Raw genomic sequence first — 20,194 nt, forward strand, 5'->3', positions numbered from 1 at the left:
ATATTATGAGAAATACCTGTAAGGGTTTAACAATAGTTTTAGAAAACGTTTGTATGTTTGACCATATAAATATAATTTCATGTGTGTACCTATAATTGTAGATATATTGGGATCACTTTTTACACTATTTATATTTATACACAACTCTTGTTTGAATGATCATGTATATATTTATGTATGTAGGTACATAATGGTGTATGTATCGTGGTGTTTGTGCCTTGTACATAAAATGTAATAATTATCTACACATATTGCTACATACTTAAATGTGTGGGTATTTCTACTTATTGGGTCAGATAAATATAAAAATTCTCCATTTCAACTTCCGCCTGTACCTTAATTCTGGCTTCTTTGAACTCCCAAATTGATCATTCAATTTGTCCAACTAACAGATGCACATGTCCACCACTCCCAATAACTCCTCAAATCTTCCCTTTACTGATCCACGTCAAGCACTCTATCTCCCTTTGAAAACAATACAGTAAATGCATGCAAGCTCAAAAGCACAGACATAGTTCAATTACCAAAACTAATTCACAAGGAAACTCAAACACTTATTATTCTAATACCTTTTTAGGTTTTGCCTGAAAGCACACGCGTTGTTGGGTGCATTACATTTTGTTAACATAGAGAAGGTGCTTCGAGCCTGCCCACAATTTAACAGTGGTTGCCTTCGTTGTCAATCGCATTTGCTTGCTTCTCATTGGGTGTTGGTTTCACTTTCTTTGAACTTGCCCTTTCCATGCAACATGGACCAAGTACTGCATACTGTCAACAGTCATTGTCCTTCGACTGGGTGCACTCTTCCTGAGGTACTTTATTTTTTTTTGTGTTTTTGTTTTACCCTTCCATAAGAGTGCATGTATTTGGTTATCTCTCCTCCTAGCTCTGTCATTGCGTGCCCTGTCCCTTTCATACGTTTCATATGTTGACCTGCTCACTCGTCCCCTGACCCCTCCTCTCCCTTCTTTGCTTGCGTTATTCCACTCCTGTTGCTGCTTGTGCTGTTTTCACGATACCTGCCCTGTCGTTGCTTCCCCTAGCTCCACTTTCCTCATCCCCCACACCTCTCCAACCATTGTTGCTTGCCCCATACCAGTGACTCCTTCCCCCATTGCTGCTTGTGCCATTCTCCCAATGAAAACAGTGTTACGCCTTGACCAACTCTTGCTGCATCATATTGTTTTTTTTACCAAGCAAAGCTAGTAGGTTTTGTTTTCGTAAGCTTATCAACATTGTCATTTTCCTTATGTCTAACACGGCAGCACATATGTTGTGCAGGATGGTTGAAAGTTTAAAAAAAAAAAAAAAAAAAACACAGCCAGCTTGACTATTTAATGAGATTATGGGGATATATATATATTTCAACTGCTCCTGCTATTCTTCCAACGCTAGCCTTACGCAGCTGGTGCACCATTATGGGCGCAGGACCCATATTTAAATATCTCAAAATGAATTGTAGAAAAGCAGCACTCCCAAAAATTGCTGAATAATGACGAGATTTATTTACAAAGCCATTCTACAAGGCTTATTAAGCCTGAAAATTATTTTCAAGACAAAACTGTAATACCCTCAAAAGTAATTCAGAATGCTCATTCAGCCTGATGGGTTTATCCCTGAAAAAGTGCATACAGGCACGAATACCTAGATCATGTGGGATGCAAGTATAAAGTGCTACTACATCAATTGTCACATAACATAATTTGATTTCCATGGAATATGTTGTATTTTGCTAAAAAAATCTGTTTCTCTACAATACGAGGCCAACCCCGATACATATGGGCCAAGGAAATGATCTAGATATATTGATGCATTTTCCAGAAGGCTACCTCTCGCTGATACAATGGGTCTGCCAGGAGGATTCAGCGGATCTTTGTGAATCTTTGGCAACAAATAAAAGCAAGGTGCTAATAGTTTTTGTATCATGAGAAATTTAAACTCGTCGTCAGAAAGGAGACCACAATCCCAACTTTCTCTAAGCAAGTCATGAAATGTTATAGATGACCGATACGCTGTTATAGTGGATCTCATAAATTTTTGAATTTAACAGTTGTTTCTGTGCTTCCTTGTGGTATTTTTGTGTATTCCATAACACTACAACACAGCTTTCATAACTCTGAGAATAACATCCTGGAATATCTCCGTAGATGAAGATATACCAAAACTCAATCTTTTGTATCTGAAGAAACCAACATGAGTCAAAAAAGTAGTAATGAACCTACAGTTCTCTTGCAGCTCAAGTAAATGGAATCCTTTTTTTTCAGGTCAAGACAGAGCAAGATTTTTGCTCCGTTCAGCTGCATGATCATGCCCACTACGTGGGGACCAGGATGTCTTCCTCTCTAAATTGCTTTTTTGGCCTGGCGCATACCAGCACATGCTCACTGCACCTCCACTGTCCTTTTTTGGCACCACAACTATGGACAAGAGAGGCGGTGTAGAATCAATGGAGCGTTCAATGATGTCATGGTTCAACAGTGTTTCTAGTTCTTTATCAGTGGCTGCTGCACTGCCATTGGGCAGCAGGGCGAATGTCCTCGTTAATATGAAGTTGCACTTTCAGCTTCCTGAGTCTTCCTGAGCCGTGAGACAGCACCAGGAACTGACTCCATTTCAGCCTGAGCATGGATGTTGTAGTTGAGAGAGCAGTTCTGTGTCGGCAGCAGTGGCAAAGCTAAGAAGGCATGCACTAGATGAATGTCCCAGAAGGACAAAAATTGGTGCTAGTACTGACCTTGTTTTCTGTTGCAAAGTTGCTGTAAATGACCCTTGACTATGTAATGGTTTTGAAGCAGCCCACATGTACACCTTTGTGCTTGACGTAGTAAGGCGTGACACAGGAAATAGGCTGCTTAACTCTTCTACTGGTATGATGTTAATCGATGCACCACTGTCTATAATGGTTATGGGGCGACTGCTCACCTTTAAGATAATTTTAGTTAGGACAGTGTCCAGATTAATTTTGTTGCTTCTTTTGGTCATAATTTGTTTTACTTCATCTTCTGTGTAAACAGCTAATCCTACATGTGCATGTTATTCCTTAGTAGATATCAAAGCACATCCTTCTTAATTGCTAGTGGTTGGTAATGACATTGGAGAGCTGTTAAATGAAAAATTTGATGATGATTGACTGCTTGGTTTCTCCTTGTCATAACTGATGTTCCCTTTTGGATTGTGAACATGGCAAGAATGCTTCTGGAACTTTCTGGTGTCCATTTTCTGTTCTCGCTGTGAAACATTTGTTTTATCTTTCGCTTTGCAGACTGTTGTGAAGCGGTTTTCTTTCCCACAGCCTTTGCATGCCTGTCCTATGGCTGGACGTTTACCTTCATGGGTAAACAAGAATCCACATTGGAAGCAGAGTGTTTTCGTCTTCGGTGACGTCAGCTTGTGTGCATTTATTTTGTGCTTTGGGTTTCTTTTCAAGATCAAAGCTTATTCATTACACACTTTTCCTGCTTCCATATCAGCAGCTTGTAGATCTGCTTGTTCTACCCCTGTAGCTATTAGCATTTTCTCTAAACTAAGTGCCTCTCTAAACATGAGTCTCTTGAAGGAATCTGAAAGGCAGCCATCAATGATTGAGGTGCATGGTTTCATCATTAAAGTTACAGAAGTTAGTGTTTGAGAAGTGCATCAAGTCTCAACAAATCCATCCATCGTTTCACCACCTTGGCATGTTTGGTTGACGATGTACCTCTTTTGGTCCACATTTGACATCGGATTGAACTTGCCATCCAAAGCTTTTATCTTTTGGTATGTTGCATCAGCGTGTGAGACTTTCTTTACAAGTTCTTTCACTCATCACCTGCAAGGTTTTTCAAATATTTAATGACTTTTTGGTCATCTTCTCCTAATGCATCTAAGAAGTCACCAAATGTTTAGATTCAGGCAGTCCACTTGACACCAATGCTCTTTCTTCCCTGTGTCAAATGATGATGGTGGTGGCTTCAGGAATGTAGCCGCCATATTTTGCGCTCCCTTCTGTCGTCATTGGGAGCATGCGCTCTTTAGGCAGTGTTCTTCCCGCAAAGCAGGACTGACAACCTCTTCATACACCACCCTGTTGCTTGGGCCTGCCGTGTCATCTGATTTTCAAGGTCATAGAACACTTCATTCACTTATGCCGGTAAGTAAGTTCGTTTTTGTACCTGGTAGTTACTGCCTTTAGTGCTTGTTTTGTATTGATGATGGCTTTGTTGTGGCGCACCACAATCTCTTCTTTGAGCCTTACCAACGGGCTTTGGTGGCTTTTCAAATGCGCTCTTCTGTAGGGCCTCAGTCTTTGATCGTTGTGTATGGACTGGAGTTGGGCTTTGACTCCATATACCCCAATCGCAGACTGCTTTCCATTGATTTGTGGTGCACGTGGCATGTGTGAGCAGTTTGCTGCACCTTTGCAGACTTTCAGGAGAGCAGGTTTGTTTCTTCAGGTCATGTATTCCCTACTCTTTTGACAGTTGTAGCTTCTTCCCTAGCACGTGAGGCTACGGGAGGATTTATTGCGGGTGGTTGGGTAACCGATACCTCTGAAATATTTTTTCTAAGCCCTACTAGGACTGAATATTAATTTTCCAAGACCCGTTCTCGAAAGTCTTTACAGTTAAAATGGTAATGGTGCATGAAATTTACAGACCAGCATGAAATGTGAACATCATATTGATTAGTGGTCCTGTTTAGGATGGTTACATAACCATAGTACAACTACAATCCTAAAGTTCAAAACAAAATCAAATGTTTAGTACTCTTGTCTCCTTTCAGAAATGCGGTTGTGAAAAAGGATTCCGGTTGCGCAGCGACAAGAAGGGCTGCATTGACATCAATGAATGCAAAGAGTTCGACCCGCCCCTGTGCAGCCAGAGCTGTGTCAATAAAAATGGAACGTTCAGCTGCGCCTGTCACCCTGGATACCTGCTGGAACCTGATGCGAAGACCTGCAAAGTGACCGGTAACTTTGAAATTAGATTAATTTCTTTTTCTTTTTGCCTTGAATGCCCACACTTATGCATGTATTCCAGCACAACCCTCAATCGAACTGCTCACTTTACGAAGCAATAATTTTTCGTGCAGTGCTTACACTGACAACTTTTCCATATGACGAGAATAGAAAGTCTATTTCGAACAATTCAAGTCAAATTTTTCTTGGTTCGTGTACATCTTCAGTGCAGTCTTAATTTTCCTGTTTGCTGAATATGCCTGGCATAGATTATTCACTCTTTTAGAGTTGATGGATGTAACGGTGCACCACAGACTTGGCAAAGATGGTAGTCACTTTTATGCTGGTACTCACTTGTACACCCGCTCCCCCTTTTATAATGAAAAAAAAGAAAAAAAATAAGTGCCAGAGCACAAAGTTTCAGGAGGCCAGGATAGCTGCTGCTCAATGCCAGGAATGCCTTATACCAAAACTGCCTCACCTTGAATCTACCTCATACAACTTTATTATATCACTAAACACTTTCTATTTATCTCACTCTTGCGAGTTTCTTCCCTTCCTCTGTCACGATTTTATTTTTCCTTTTCTATTCTCCCTTCTTTTTAGTGTTGAGCCTGTGATGGCATGCGTTAGCACATGTGTATTGCTAGCGAGATGCTGCTGTAGTTAGAATAGGGCTTGGAGCCTGTCCGTGGCTTACCATTTGTTGGCTTCTGTGGCACTTTTTTTTTCCTTTTTTTTTTTTTCAGCCTCGTAATTAGTCACTGGAGGCCATATCATTTCTGTTCATATCAATGGAGCAAGGACCAAGCACTGATTGACTCAACTTAGTCAGTGCCTGTCCACTGCACCCAATAAGATTGAGGTACAATTTTCTTCTTTTTAACTTCAATGCCCGGAGGCCAGAAGGTGTGTGACTTGCAAAAACGTGTCCAGCAGGACAAACAAAATTGTGAGGTAGTATTGCTTGTAGTTAACTTTCTTTTATTATGCCAAGTCTTCTTCTTGCACTTTGCACTCGTGTTTATTTCTCGTGAGAGCTGTTATCAAAAGATGGCATCTTGTCCTGAGTATTGCAAAGCGACTTGTTTCTTTGTGTAATTTTCGAAATTATACTTTAACATGTAATCATGCAGTACTCCTCAATCAACCCCACTTCAAACCAAACCACTCACTCCAATCCAGTCCACCTCACTCCAATCCTCCCAATCAAAAACAATCTGCCCCACTCCAATCCCAAAAACACTGCCCCACTCCAATACACCAGTCCACAAAAATCTACCCAACTCTTATCCTAAACAATCTGCCCTGCTCTAATCTTGAACAATCTACTCCTGTCTGTTTTGGATTGGAGGGTGGCAAATTGTTTCAATCTGCCCCACTCAGTCCAATCTACCCCGCTCCAGTCCAATCTGCCCACTCCAATTCAGTCCAACTTGTCCCAGTCTGCCCCACTTTGTTCTGCCCCACTCCAGTCCAAACCGTTCTGCCCCGCTCCACTCTAGTCCAAACCGTTCTGCCCCGCTCCAATCCAAATCAGTCTACCCCACTCCAGTCTAGTCTGCCTCACCCCAATATGCCCCACTACGGTTTGCCCCCCTTGCTCCAATCAAAAAAACGGTCTGCCCCCTGCTCCAGTACAAAATGGTCTTGTCCATCGCTCCAATCCCCACCCCACTACCTTAGTCTACTCCAGCACTCTACTGCTGAACAATTGATCTCTACTCTCCACTCTGACACTGTACTCCCCCTTCACTCTACAACACTCTACTCCACACTTGTAACGTTTAGCCATGCTGAACAGCAGCTGCACTGGTGTTCAACATGGCAAAAACACACTGCCAAAGCCAATAGCTCTTGCATAGGCGAGACCTATTGGCTTTGCAAATGCTTGTTTTCTTTATTGCTTGTCATTCTTGCTTAGTCTGGTAATCAAAATTAAGTCCCAGTCCATCAAAATTAGTGCTGGTTCTCACTAACACCAGCCATTGGCACAGTTTAAGCACTGCGTAAACCCTGTTGATGGACACATGTCAGCTGCCAGGCTGTAGGGCGAGGAACTGTGACAGTGTGAACAATGCTTGCTATTTGCCATGACTAAATTCATCCTGCTATGCTCTAAATCTGCAATTTGTCTGATTCCTACCATTGTAAGTGTGAGTAAACTACTTAAGTTGAAGATACTGAACCAAAATAGGGTTTAGAAATCAATTTGCAAAGCTGAGTGGCCCTTTTGTCAGCTCTTAACCACTTGGATGGTGCTAGGTGAAATGGGTCATATTGCTAACTTTTCGTGGTATGATTCTGCAGGTTTTCCTAAGGACTGCTGCAAAGGTGACCAGCATAGGAAGAGGGGTGTGTGTGTGTGTGTGTGTGTGTGTGTGCGCGCATTTCAGTATAGACGTTGTGAGGACAGTGTAGGTTAGAAACTGGTTGCATTGGGAGGATTGTGTGGGGGTCTAGATTTATACTAATGCTAATAGCATAGGTAGCGGAGGGAAATACTCCATCACAAATGACTCCATCACAAATGTGATGGATATCCCACGGCCTATTACGATCCCAGTATATCAAATGGTAATCGTAATACGGTGGATGGGATATTTGTCACATTTGTCACATTTGTACGGAGTGTTCCCTCTGCCAAGTATTAAATCAGGCCCTTAGTGTTTAAACAGATAAGCCTCAGTATTAACATTGACAGACTTTCAGCATTGACGATCATGAACTGTGTGCGACCTAGAACTAAAATGGAGTCTATATAGTGTGTACTGATGTAGGAGGCTGGACTGGCTTGTAGTGAGTACCAAGGGGTACTTGCACCTTGCACCAGGCCCAGTTATCCCTTATTAGTGTATAGGGTGTCTAGCAGCTTAGGCTGATAGATAATGGTAGCTTAGCTTAGCAGAGCAGCTTAGGCTGAACTAGGAGACGTGTGAAGCTACCACAGTACCACTTAGTGTCATATGCACAATATCATAAGAAAACACAATACACAGTTATACTAAAAATAAAGGTACTTTATTTTTATGACAATATGCCAAAGTATCTTAGAGTGTACCCTCAGTGAAAGGATAGGAAATATACACAAGATATATATACACAATAGCAAAAATATGCAGTATAGTCTTAGAAAACAGTGCAAACAATGTATAGTTACAATAGGATGCAATGGGGAAACATAGGGATAGGGGCAACACAAACCATATACTCCAAAAGTGGAATCCGAACCACGAATGGACCCCAAACCTATGTGACCTTGTAGAGGGTCGCTGGGACTATTAGAAAATAGTGAGAGTTAGAAAAATAACCCTCCCCAAGACCCTGAAAAGTGAGTGCAAAGTGCACTAAAGTTCCCCTAAGGACAAAGAAGTCGTGTTAGAGGAATAATGCAGGAAAGACACAAACCAGCAATGCAACAACTGTGGATTTCCAATCTAGGGTACCTGTGGAACAAGGGGACCAAGTCCAAAAGTCACAAGCAAGTCGGAGATGGGCAGATGCCCAGGAAATGCCAGCTGCGGGTGCAAAGAAGCTTCTACTGGACAGAAGAAGCTGAGGTTTCTGCAGGAATGAAAAGGGCTAGAGACTTCCCCTTTGGTGGACGGATCCCTCTCGCCGTGGAGAGTCGTGCAGAAGTGTTTTCCCGCCGAAAGAACGCCAACAAGCCTTGCTAGCTGCAAATCGTGCGGTTAGCGTTTTTGGACGCTGCTGAGGCCCAGGAGGGACCAGGAGGTCGCAAATTGGACCAGCAGAGAGAGGGGGCGTCGAGCAAGAGAAGGAGCCCTCTCTGAAGCAGGTAGCACCCGGAGAAGTGCCAGAAACAGGCACTACGAGGATGCGTGAAACGGTGCTCGCCGAAGTTGCACAAAGGAGTCCCACGTCGCCGGAGACCAACTTAGAAAGTCGTGCAATGCAGGTTAGAGTGCCGTGGACCCAGGCTTGGCTGTGCACAAAGGATTTCCGCCGGAAGTGCACAGGGGCCGGAGTAGCTGCAAAGTCGCGGTTCCCAGCAATGCAGCCCAGCGAGGTGAGGCAAGGACTTACCTCCACCAAACTTGGACTGAAGAGTCACTGGACTGTGGGGGTCACTTGGACAGAGTTGCTGGATTCGAGGGACCTCGCTCGTCGTGCTGAGAGGAGACCCAAGGGACCGGTAATGCAGCTTTTTGGTGCCTGCGGTTGCAGGGGGAAGATTCCGTCGACCCACAGGAGATTTCTTCGGAGCTTCTGGTGCAGAGAGGAGGCAGACTACCCCCACAGCATGCACAAGCAGGAAAACAGTCGAGAAGGCGGCAGGATCAGCGTTACAGAGTTGCAGTAGTGGTCTTTGCTACTATGTTGCAGGTTTGCAGGCTTCCAGCGCGGTCAGCAGTCGATTCCTTGGCAGAAGGTGAAGAGAGAGATGCAGAGGAACTCGGATGAGCTCTTGCATTCGTTATCTAAAGTTTCCCCAGAGACAGAGACCCTAAATAGCCAGAAAAGAGGGTTTGGCTACTTAGGAGAGAGGATAGGCTACTAACACCTGAAGGAGCCTATCAGAAGGAGTCTCTGACATCACCTGGTGGCACTGGCCACTCAGAGCAGTCCAGTGTGCCAGCAGCACCTCTGTTTCCAAGATGGCAGAGGTCTGGAGCACACTGGAGGAGCTCTGGACACCTCCCAGGGGAGGTCAGGGGAGTGGTCACTCCCCTTTCCTTTGTCCAGTTTCGCGCCAGAGCAGGGGCTAAGGGGTCCCTGAACCGGTGTAGACTGGCTTATGCAGAATTGGGCACATCTGTGCCCAACAAAGCATTTCCAGAGGCTGGGGGAGGCTACTCCTCCCCTGCCTTCACACCATTTTCCAAAGGGAGAGGGTGTCACACCCTCTCTCAGAGGAAGTTCTTTGTTCTGCCATCCTGGGCCAGGCCTGGCTGGACCCCAGGAGGGCAGATGCCTGTCTGAGGGGTTGGCAGCAGCTGCAGTGAAACCCCAGGAAGGGCAGTTTGGCAGTACCAGGGTCTGTGCTACAGACCACTGGGATCATGGGATTGTGCCAACTATGCCAGGATGGCATAGAGGGGGCAATTCCATGATCATAGACATGTTACATGGCCATATTCGGAGTTACCATTGTGAAGCTACATATAGGTAGTGACCTATATGTAGTGCACACGTGTAATGGTGTCCCCGCACTCACAAAGTTCAGGGAATTGGCTCTGAACAATGTGGGGGCACCTTGGCTAGTGCCAGGGTGCCCTCACACTAAGTAACTTTGCACCTAACCTTTACCAGGTAAAGGTTAGACATATAGGTGACTTATAAGTTACTTAAGTGCAGTGTAAAATGGCTGTGAAATAACGTGGACGTTATTTCACTCAGGCTGCAGTGGCAGGCCTGTGTAAGAATTGTCAGAGCTCCCTATGGGTGGCAAAAGAAATGCTGCAGCCCATAGGGATCTCCTGGAACCCCAATACCCTGGGTACCTCAGTACCATATACTAGGGAATTATAAGGGTGTTCCAGTAAGCCAATGTAAATTGGTAAAAATGGTCACTAGCCTGTTAGTGACAATTTGGAAAGAAATGAGAGAGCATAACCACTGAGGTTCTGATTAGCAGAGCCTCAGTGAGACAGTTAGTCACTACACAGGTAACACATTCAGGCACACTTATGAGCACTGGGGCCCTGGGTTACCAGGGTCCCAGTGACACATACAACTAAAACAACATATATACAGTGAAAAATGGGGGTAACATGCCAGGCAAGATGGTACTTTCCTACAACTGAAAATATGATTTTTTGGACATTTTACATGACAAATCAAACTGTTCGTGCTGGAAGTGAAAATGGGGGTTGTCTTACATCATGCAGAAGTTAGTAAATTGCAGGCTTTAAAACTTAACATGGAAGAAAGATTACTCAAAACTTATTCATTTAGTTTCTTGAGTCCAGGACTAAATAGATCCTGTCCCCGCAGTCGAAACTCTTTAAAGTATGGGACTTGTAATGCTGCTTGCAATAGAGTTTGGGGATCGGTGAGCGTGAGGTCGAGATCAAAGGTGTGGCAACAAAAAGGGGTTGATTAAGATATTGGGGATGGTGACTCCATTAAAACGGTGACATCCTCCTGTCTGCCGAAATCTAAGTCCTAATATTTCCTATGGGATTTAGATTTCGTCAGATGTCACCCTTGTGGGAGAATAACCCATCTGCCAATATCTAAATCCGGTCCTAATGATTCTGTAAATTTTTTTGGTCTTTCACCTTCAAGTAGCTACATATAAAATAATGCACAGCTTGAATGACAATTTTAAAAAGTTAAGTAAATCCATGGCTTAACAAAGGTCCCTGCAGTCCCTGTGGTGCGAGGTGGGGGGCACATCAGTGCTCCAGAGGCCCCCTCAGCACAGTACCCTGGCCTAACAGCTCTCGAGTGAGTCTAGAGGTGGGGCCCCTCCAGTTACTGTGTGGGGCTGGGGGTGGGCGGCTCAAGTTTTGTTACACCACTGAAGTAAATCAGTGGGACATGCACTAAAGTAAATTATTAACCTCTATTACTGAACGTCCTGCAGAGGTCTGTGTAACCAGAGAGCCAAGGAATTAAATTTTGGTTGGTGGAGTGGAGAGTAGTATCTTGTGTATTTTTATTGCAACGCGGTCTCGGCCCGTGACAGAAAACTATGAATATGCAAGTCATTATTTTAAACTTGCATTACGTAGACTGCTACAAAATGTGCCAAAAAGTTTAAGTAGCTTCAAAATCATAGTTTTTAGTAATAACTAGACTGTACATAATATTTTTTTTTATATAATAGTCCTTTAAAAGCACACAATTTACTGATCAGCTGGTAACTCCCTTGCACTACCACTCAAAAAGAAAAAATATTTTTCTTCCCAAAGCTACACTTTAATTCCATCAATTAAAACAAGTACCGGCTCCCAAGTATCCATTACATTTGCAGACTAAACATTTGTGCACATTGCAAGCAGACATGCTGGCAAGATGGCTTGTTTATTAAGCTGTATGCCCACCTTCGGTTTCACAGCACAGGAGACTCCCTGAATGAAACGTTAGTGGGAGCATTTCAACTATTGGAACTAACCATACCGGGTGTAGGAAAGTACCCTGTTTGGCATGGTTTCCCCCACTTTTTGCCTGCTGTCAGTGTGTTTTGACTTGTTCACTGGGGTCCTGCTACCCAGGACTCCAGTGACTGTGCGCTCTACCTCTAAATTTGGTTTTATCTGACTTAGTACACCCCACAATTGGCATACTGGTGCCCCTATGTAAGTCCCTAGTATATGGTACCTAGCTACACAGGGCATTGGGGAACCAGAAGTTCCCCATAGGCTGCAGCATGTATTATGCTACCCATGGGAGCCTATGCAAAAGGTGTCTGCAGGGCTGCCATTGCAGCCTATGTTAAAAGGTACATGTATCCTTTTACTACAGGTCATTGCACCAGGTCATGGAAGTCACCCCCTATGGCAGGCCCTCCTAGCCCAGAGGGCAGGGTGCAAGTACCTGTGTGTGAGGGCACCCATGCTTGAGCAGAGGTGCCCCTGTGAACTCCATCTCAATTTTCCTGGACTTCGTAAGTACAGGGAAGCAGTTTTTACCTGTGTACGGGACACAAGTAGCTGCCTGTGCCCAGCTACATAATGGTAACTCCAAATCTGGGCACGTTTGGTATCAAGCATGTTGGAATCGTACCCCAATACTGTTGCCAGTATTGGTTGTATGATTCCATGCACTCTGTGGGCTCTTGAGAGGACACACAGCTTTGCTCCTAACAGTCTGCAGGGTTTTCCTGGGCAGCCCGTGCTGCTGCCATCCTACAGACAGGTTTCTGCCCTCCTGCTGCTTGACCAGCTCCCCCCAGGAAACAGGTATGCTTTGAAGGGCATATTTGGTGCCCTCCTTGCTTAATCTGGTTTGCACCAGTCCAGGGACCCTCAGTCCCTGCTCTAGTGCCAAACTGGACAATGGAAAGGGAAGTGACCACTCCCCTGTCCACCACCACAAGGGTGGTGCCCAGAGCTCCTACAGGCGCCCACTTGACTCTGCCATCTTGAATCCAGGGTGGGCAGAGGCCCCTGGGAGGATCTGAGTGGCTAGGTCAGGGAGGTGACTTCACAGACCCTTCCTTATAGGTGGTCACCTTCCTGGGCTATTTAGGGTCTCCCTCTTGGCTTAGTCCTCAGATTAGATGTGCGTACATGTTTGGAAGGTTTGGGCCTGGCAAGTTGGTGCACTTGCCAGGTGGAAATGGCGGTCTAAAATTGCACACAGACACTCAGGTGGCAGGTCTGAGACTTGTTTACAGGGCTACTCATGTGGGTGGCACAGTCAGTGCTGCAGGCCCTCTATTAGCATTTGATTTACAGGCCCTGCACACACATAGTGCACTTTACTAGGGACTTACGAGTAAATCAGATACCCCAGTCGGGGAGAAACTAATCACTATTACAATTTACACAGGGAGCATTTGCACTTTAGCACTGGTCGTAAAATGCCCAGACTCCTAAAGCCAACCAAAACAGGTTAGGAAAGCTGCTCAGCAGTGCTCCACCCCAGCAGCAACTGGGGCAGGAAACAGGCTTGGTGCAAGTGGGTAGTTGGGGGCTTGGGTCAGGAACCAGATTGAGCTACCCACTTCGGTGAGTATATGGTATGTTTGGGGCTGGTGAGGGATACCGTTCTTGGTGCAAGAAAGCTACAAAAGTCAGACTATCTTCAGCAGTTAACCCCTAGTACTCTCTTCAGGTTGCTGTGATAAATACCTTTAGTACATATTGCTTCTGCATCACAGCTTGTTGACTTGTTTTGGCACACAGGTCTTGCTCATGGATGGCATTGCAAACATAATGTGAAAACATTTCACCACATGTATACAAAACAGAAAACAGGCTAGTGGTACCATGCTGTGTGAATACAGGGCACCATGTCGGAATGGTGTTGCCATCCTTTTTGCTCTATGTAATAAATAGTAAATCATGGCTAAAGTGATAAATGGTGTAGTAAGACACTGAAAGTGAACTTGCATCATACTTTGATACACAGTGTACTTTCCACGAGACTTTGTGAATGGTATTATCTGGCCATGCAATTGTATCACACCCCTGTGTGTAATGTAATTTCTGTTCAACCAGTATAAATGGAGTCCATACAATCGACAACAGTATGCATGCAAGCTATTTGTGACTCCATGTTCGCCCAGCTTTGAGGGAGCGGCCACCGAAGCTGATGGCGGCCCGATGCTTGACTCGAAGTAGAGATCTCTGCCAAGAGGAATTTCATGGAGTCCGCATTCGTTGTCATCCTACTTTGGGCGATTGGGTAAGTCAAGGCACAAGAAGGTCTAAGAAGTCTAAGTGTTCATCGACTTCTTGTCCGTGAGCTGTCGAGATGGGGTGTAGACGTTGTAGGTTTCGCTCTGCAGAGCCTGTACCGACTCCGCACATCCCCAGGTTTGCGGGAGCCAGAGCAACCCCTGCCTCATTAGGAGTTTTGAGGCCATGCGCATCTTTATTGGGCTGTCCAATCCCACTAGAGCGCCTTTGGGCCCACATAGTAGGAAAGGGGCCCCTTTGGGTTCCAGGTCGGCGGCTTCAGCCTCGGTACCACGGGGCACCCATGAGTCTTGTTCTGGATCAGGACCGACATCAGCCCTACCACTCCACCCTTCTCCGACACCGGTCCTGACACTCCTGGTGCTGCCTGTGCTCACGAGTGGTGCAGTCACCATTCTTATCCCCATTCTTCTCTCCAACTCCGGCATGCAGCCGGATGGACGTCATACAACACCGGCACCAGCCTTGCCTGCTATTCAGATCTGAGCCCCTTTCTTATGGGCTAGAATATGGTGAAGAGTTGGACGGGTCGCTGGACGCTTTAGAATACCAGCTCCAAGAACCTCTGGATATCGTACAGACTTTGTTGAAGGTAGTGGACTGGATAATTCCCCAGATACTGGCATGGTTACTCTCCCTACCATGGCTATGGAGGAGGGAGCTTCCTATTCTATGTTGGTATAAGCAGCTGAGGACCTAGACCTTGAGTTGCCTTAGGTGGCAGTTAGGACTAACCTCCTGACAGGAGCTTCAACTTGATGCTTCCTACTCTGAACCCATGCTTCCATTTAATGAGGCCTTCACAGATGTCCTACTTGGGTACCTGGTTCAAACCCAGAACAGGGGGTCACAGTGTCGTGTTTGTTTTGCTGGAGTGATATAAATTATATTTGACTGGACTATTTTCATTCTGTAATATAGACGTACCTTGAACATCTTCACATAACTTTTCAGTGTTAAATTACCAAATCTCTATCAGGTTTTGTATAGCTGTTGTCTTATTTGGACAACCTTTGATAATTCCCTTACTTAGGTAAGTTTCACTGTCCACATCACTCCTTGCTGTATGACCAGTTTCCACAGTTGCTGTGGCAGAATGAAAGATTTTATGCTGCTTTTCTGTTTTTTTCCTCAAACTTTGAATCTCATTTCCTTCCTCCAGGCTCTTGTCCATTGCTCAAAAATTAATGTCCCTCTTTTTTAATGTAATTTTTGCGCTTTGTATTTCACCTCCTTTCCCTCATTCTGTTTCCTTTGAGTCTTTCCCCACCAAATTTCTTTCATAGCTCTAATAGGTAGTCCATCTTAACTCAACATAATCTGTGCTATTGATTATTTGGTGGCTGGAACCACTGCTGGGTGTTATAACAGTTTCACATGTACCTTGTCTGTTCACCTGACTTTCTTACCTTCACTCCATTCACTTAATCTTGACATATCTTCCCCATGTTGTATTTCTCCCCTTAAGCTTCCTAACTGCCATATTAATTTCTTTCTTTCCCTCACTAATGTCCCTCCCTGCTACCACCTTGTCCCTTCTCTTGGTCATCTTTATTTGTATGTCTGTATTTTCCCGGCTCTCATTTCAGGTTGACCACTGCCCATCATTTATTAATTTGCCATTCCTTGCTTTTTGGAATCTTCATATTTTTTTTTTATAACATTTCAGCGTTGCACAATATATTCATTTTAGTTTGCCCTGATTAATAACTGAAACTTTGTGGTGTTTGGGTTTAGTTATATTCCACAGATCTACTGAATCTCTTGGTTGCAACCCCATTAGTGGCCAGTCACTTGCATTATTACATATCTTGACATTACTATCATTTGCATTATCCTTGTTAGTATACATCAGCATTGTAATACTATGGTTAGCGGTATGACTGTAAGCGGCAATCTAAATGTCGAGGCTGAAGTTGTTGTAGTGACCTGTGTTCTGCTCCTCATAGTAATGGATCACTTATTTTGGAGGGTTGATTCCTTTGGTCTGTCAGATTCAACCATGCAAATGGAGAAGGTACAGTAGTCCTTTCCTTACTCCATCTGAGTTATTTATTTATTTTTTTTCTCTTTTTTGTCGCCACTGACCAAATCGAAGTGAGGTGGTATGGAGTTCCTGGGAAAACATTTGGTGTCTGTTGATATAGGCATCATTTTGGGGTTTTAGAAATCCTAGGCATCTGTTTTTGGTTTCTCTAGTGGCTTAGGGGCCAGGCTCCACCTATAAATCCTATCTGCTCTTCTCTCCGCCACATTTCCTTTTGTCATATTCTGCCAAATAAAATAGTTCTAACTACGTCACCCTGACATTATGAAAGATAAATTGTGCTGCGTGGATGGAAGGATTGATCAATACAGTAACTAATATCTCCAGAATAATGAGTCATTCAGACAGTTTTCTTCCTGTTGGTCATGACCACCCCGTGTACACCGGAGTACCTACACAGGTGCATGTTATGGTTGTAGCTACTAATAAACATATGTATGAATCACTTTACATAGACTACAGAAAGAAGTGTAATTCAACATTGCTGGAAGTTGGGCCAGCAGATCATATCCATATTACTTAAATGAGACCTTGGTTTAGTAAGATACGTTTCCCGCATTTAGCATATTGTAGGTAGCAATGAATCTCAGTTGCAGTTTGTTTTTAATGAGATGGAAAACAGTGTTCTTTTTCTTTCAACCACAGGCTCAGAACCACTGCTGCTGGTAGCCATCCAGTTTGATTTGATTATTTTCGGATTACGGAGCTTGAAAGAGGACATAGTCCTTTCCACTGAGAAGAACCAGGTCTTTTCTATTGACTATGACATAGCTGAGCAGAAAATTTTCTGGATGGATCTTAATGCTGAAAGCATCAAATGGGTTACAGTAGACACAAAGAAAAAAGGAACCCTGGTAAAAGGTATGTTCTCTCTTCCATATTGAACAGTTTTTCTTTTCAGCTTCTGTGTTTTGGTGATAAACCTCATAAAATATTAGAGCAACAAATTTAAGGTGCTTTATATTTATCAATCTATGTGTAGCCTCTTTCCCGGCCCTGGAGTATACACATGAACAGCGCCCCAGTTTCTTTATTCATCGCATATACACGAACGTACTATGCATTACATCATACTTTGTTAATCGCACCTTAACACCTCCCCATTCATTACGCACTTCCTGTTTGAAGTAAGCCTGGAACCACAAGGGTTCTAGTTCACATCCTGCATGTTTAATGTCTCTGAAACTTTGGTCATATTCTGGAGACCACTAGAATGGTACATTTTGCTTTGTCGGGTCTCTCAATGGGGGGGCTCACTGTAGCAAAGTTGAGGATATATCTTAAGTAGTAACTTTCCATACCTGAAAAGGATCTCAGCATGGTGAGAACTTGAGGGGGACAAGTGGATGATGGTGCTGGCACCTTGTCTAGATCTGGAATAACCCCTCTTCCCCCTTCCCACCATCAGAACGTGCACAACAAATTTGAGTTTCGGTTTTCTGAAACTCATACTATGCAGCATTCAGTGAGACCTGCATCAGTGAGTAGATGGCACACTTGGATGAGGACTTCATAATGTTCTTTTGTGTTCTCCCAAAAAACAATGTCATCACTCGAATTGAAAGCATTCATAAGAGGCTGAATTTCTCGACGAACAGCATCCTGAAATATTTCAGCAGGTGAAGATACCCCAAAACGCAGTCTGTTATAACTGAAAAAAGCAACATGAGGTGAAAAGGTTTGTGTACCTGCGGTTCTTTCAGCTCCAGTTGATGGTGCCCTTTATTTAGGTCAAAGCAAGAAAACACTGCCACTGTTCAATTGAATTATCATGTCTGCTGTATGTTCATCAGGATGTCTCTTCCTCTCAGTGGCTTTGTTTGCCTGGTGCATATCAATGAAAACCACTCTACTGCTGTCCTTTTTTGATACTATTACTATGGTTGAAACCCATGGTTTGGGGCCTGGGGAGCATCCAATGATGTCATGTTTTCAGAGGGCTTCCAACTCTTTCTCTACAGCTTCTTGTAGAATGAAGGCAACTCTACGGTGTCACTGAGCAACAGGGAGAATGTCTTCATTGATATGAAGCTGTACTTTCGTTTTCTTGAGTTATCCTAGTCCCATGTCAGCAGCAGTGGCAAAACTGAGTGACCAAGCATTTGACAAAGTACCCTGTCGAACATGAATTTTGTCTTGCATCGATATCTTTGTATTGCATTGTTGCTGAGAACGACATTGGACTGGTCAATAGTTCAGCAGCAGCCCAAGTACATACCTTGTGTGTCTGATGGAGTGAGGCGAGGCACAGGGGATATGCTGCTAAGTTTTTGATTGGCATTAGAGACACCACCGCCTATAATGAAGATTATTGGATGATCTCCTTAATTTTGAGTGTCCAACTGACAATGGCCACTCTATTTGAGCTTTCTTTAAATTATGATCCTCTTTAAGGTAACTAACCCCATATATGTGCACAGTTATTTGGTGGATATCATCAGTGCACATTCATTTTTTTTACTTGTGCTTGATAGTGATTTTGAAAATCCTTTCTACGATGAGCTCTAACTATTGATTTTACCTGGTTTCTTTTTCTTGTAGCTGATGTTTTTTGGTTCTGTGGGTCTGGCGTGCATGCTTCTAGAACGTTATTGCTGCCATTGTCTGTTATCATTGTGACCCATTCAAATTTACTTTGTCCCAGCACAGTTATGAAGTGGTTCTCACAACCTTTGCGAACGTGTTCCATGGTGGGACGTTTACCTTCATGGAGAAATAAAAATCCACATTAGAAACATTGTTTTGTTTCCTTTAAAAACTTTGACCTGCGTCACTTGTTTATGCTTGTACTTGCTTCTAAAAGCCCATGCCAAATCATGGTGTGCTGTTCCCGATTCCATGTCAGCAGCTTGTAGATCTACTCGTTCTTCCGCTCTCACAGCCATCAGCATTTTCTCTAGACTATTTCTCTTAGCATGCACCTTCTGAACGAGTCTGAAAGACAGCCCTCAATTATTCTGAGGTGCATAGCTTCTTTGTCGGTGAAGTCGCTGAATTTGCAATGTTTAATGAGTGCATCAAGTCTTTCGACAAACTCTTCCACTGTTTCACCAACCTGTTGTCGTGCTTGGTTGAAGATGGACCTTTCATTGTCGACGTTCGGCATCTGGTTAGAACTTGGTTTGTAATGCTTCTTTCAAGTTTTAGTATTCGCATCAGTCTGAGATTTTCTTTAGCACTTTTGTAGCTCATCACCTGCTAGTATTTTTTTAATATTTGATCTTGTCATCTTCTTCCTCTAATGCATCTATGAAGTCGTCAAATGTTTCAATCTACCCAGCTCACCTGGCACTGATGTTTTACTTCTTATAAGTGTCAAAAGGCAGTGGTTTCAGGAATGCAGCTGCATTATATTTTGCACTCCCTTCTGCTGCTATTGAGAGCACACGATGTTTAGATAGCTTTTGCTGCGCTGGATGGCATTGACCACTCCTGCAGCGGTTGCACGAGGAGTGTGCATCTCTGGGTGCTTCAGTAACACTTGACAGTGAGTAAATTTTCTGTCTTTCGTACCTTGCTAGTGCAATTGTTCTTTCTGACTTTGTCTGAATAGTTCTATGTTTTATGCACATCACAGCATCTTTATCAACCACCTCCTCTGCAGTTTTGTCAAGCATTTTGAAATGCCTTCCTTTGCAGGATCCTCTATCATTTCCACTGATGTGCTTGGGCTGGAGCAAAGCTTTAACTCCACGTTTGCCAGTCTCAGGACACACTATTTTGGGCACATGTGGCATGCATGAGCAGTTTGCTGTATTGTTGCAAACGCTCAGGGAGGAAGTCTTGTCTTCGCAGGGTGCGTATAATCTACTTGTCGCCAGTGTAGCGTCTTTCCCAGCCCTGGAGCATACACATGGCCAACACCATACAACTGTG

General features: G+C 43.9%; 1 protein-coding gene across 1 annotated transcript in view; it reads left to right on the forward strand.

The window, feature by feature from the left end:
- Positions 1 to 20,194, forward strand: part of LOC138298467 (low-density lipoprotein receptor-related protein 2-like) — a 1,267,625-nt gene that overhangs the window by 742,172 nt on the left and 505,259 nt on the right. The window contains exons 22-23 of the mRNA XM_069236878.1: positions 4,762 to 4,948; positions 16,964 to 17,179. Coding sequence (XP_069092979.1) covers positions 4,762 to 4,948; positions 16,964 to 17,179 — 403 coding nt within the window. The remainder of the gene's footprint in view (positions 1 to 4,761; positions 4,949 to 16,963; positions 17,180 to 20,194) is intronic.

This window comes from Pleurodeles waltl, chromosome 1_2 (assembly GCF_031143425.1).
Source record: "Pleurodeles waltl isolate 20211129_DDA chromosome 1_2, aPleWal1.hap1.20221129, whole genome shotgun sequence".
Lineage (NCBI taxonomy): Eukaryota > Metazoa > Chordata > Amphibia > Caudata > Salamandridae > Pleurodeles > Pleurodeles waltl.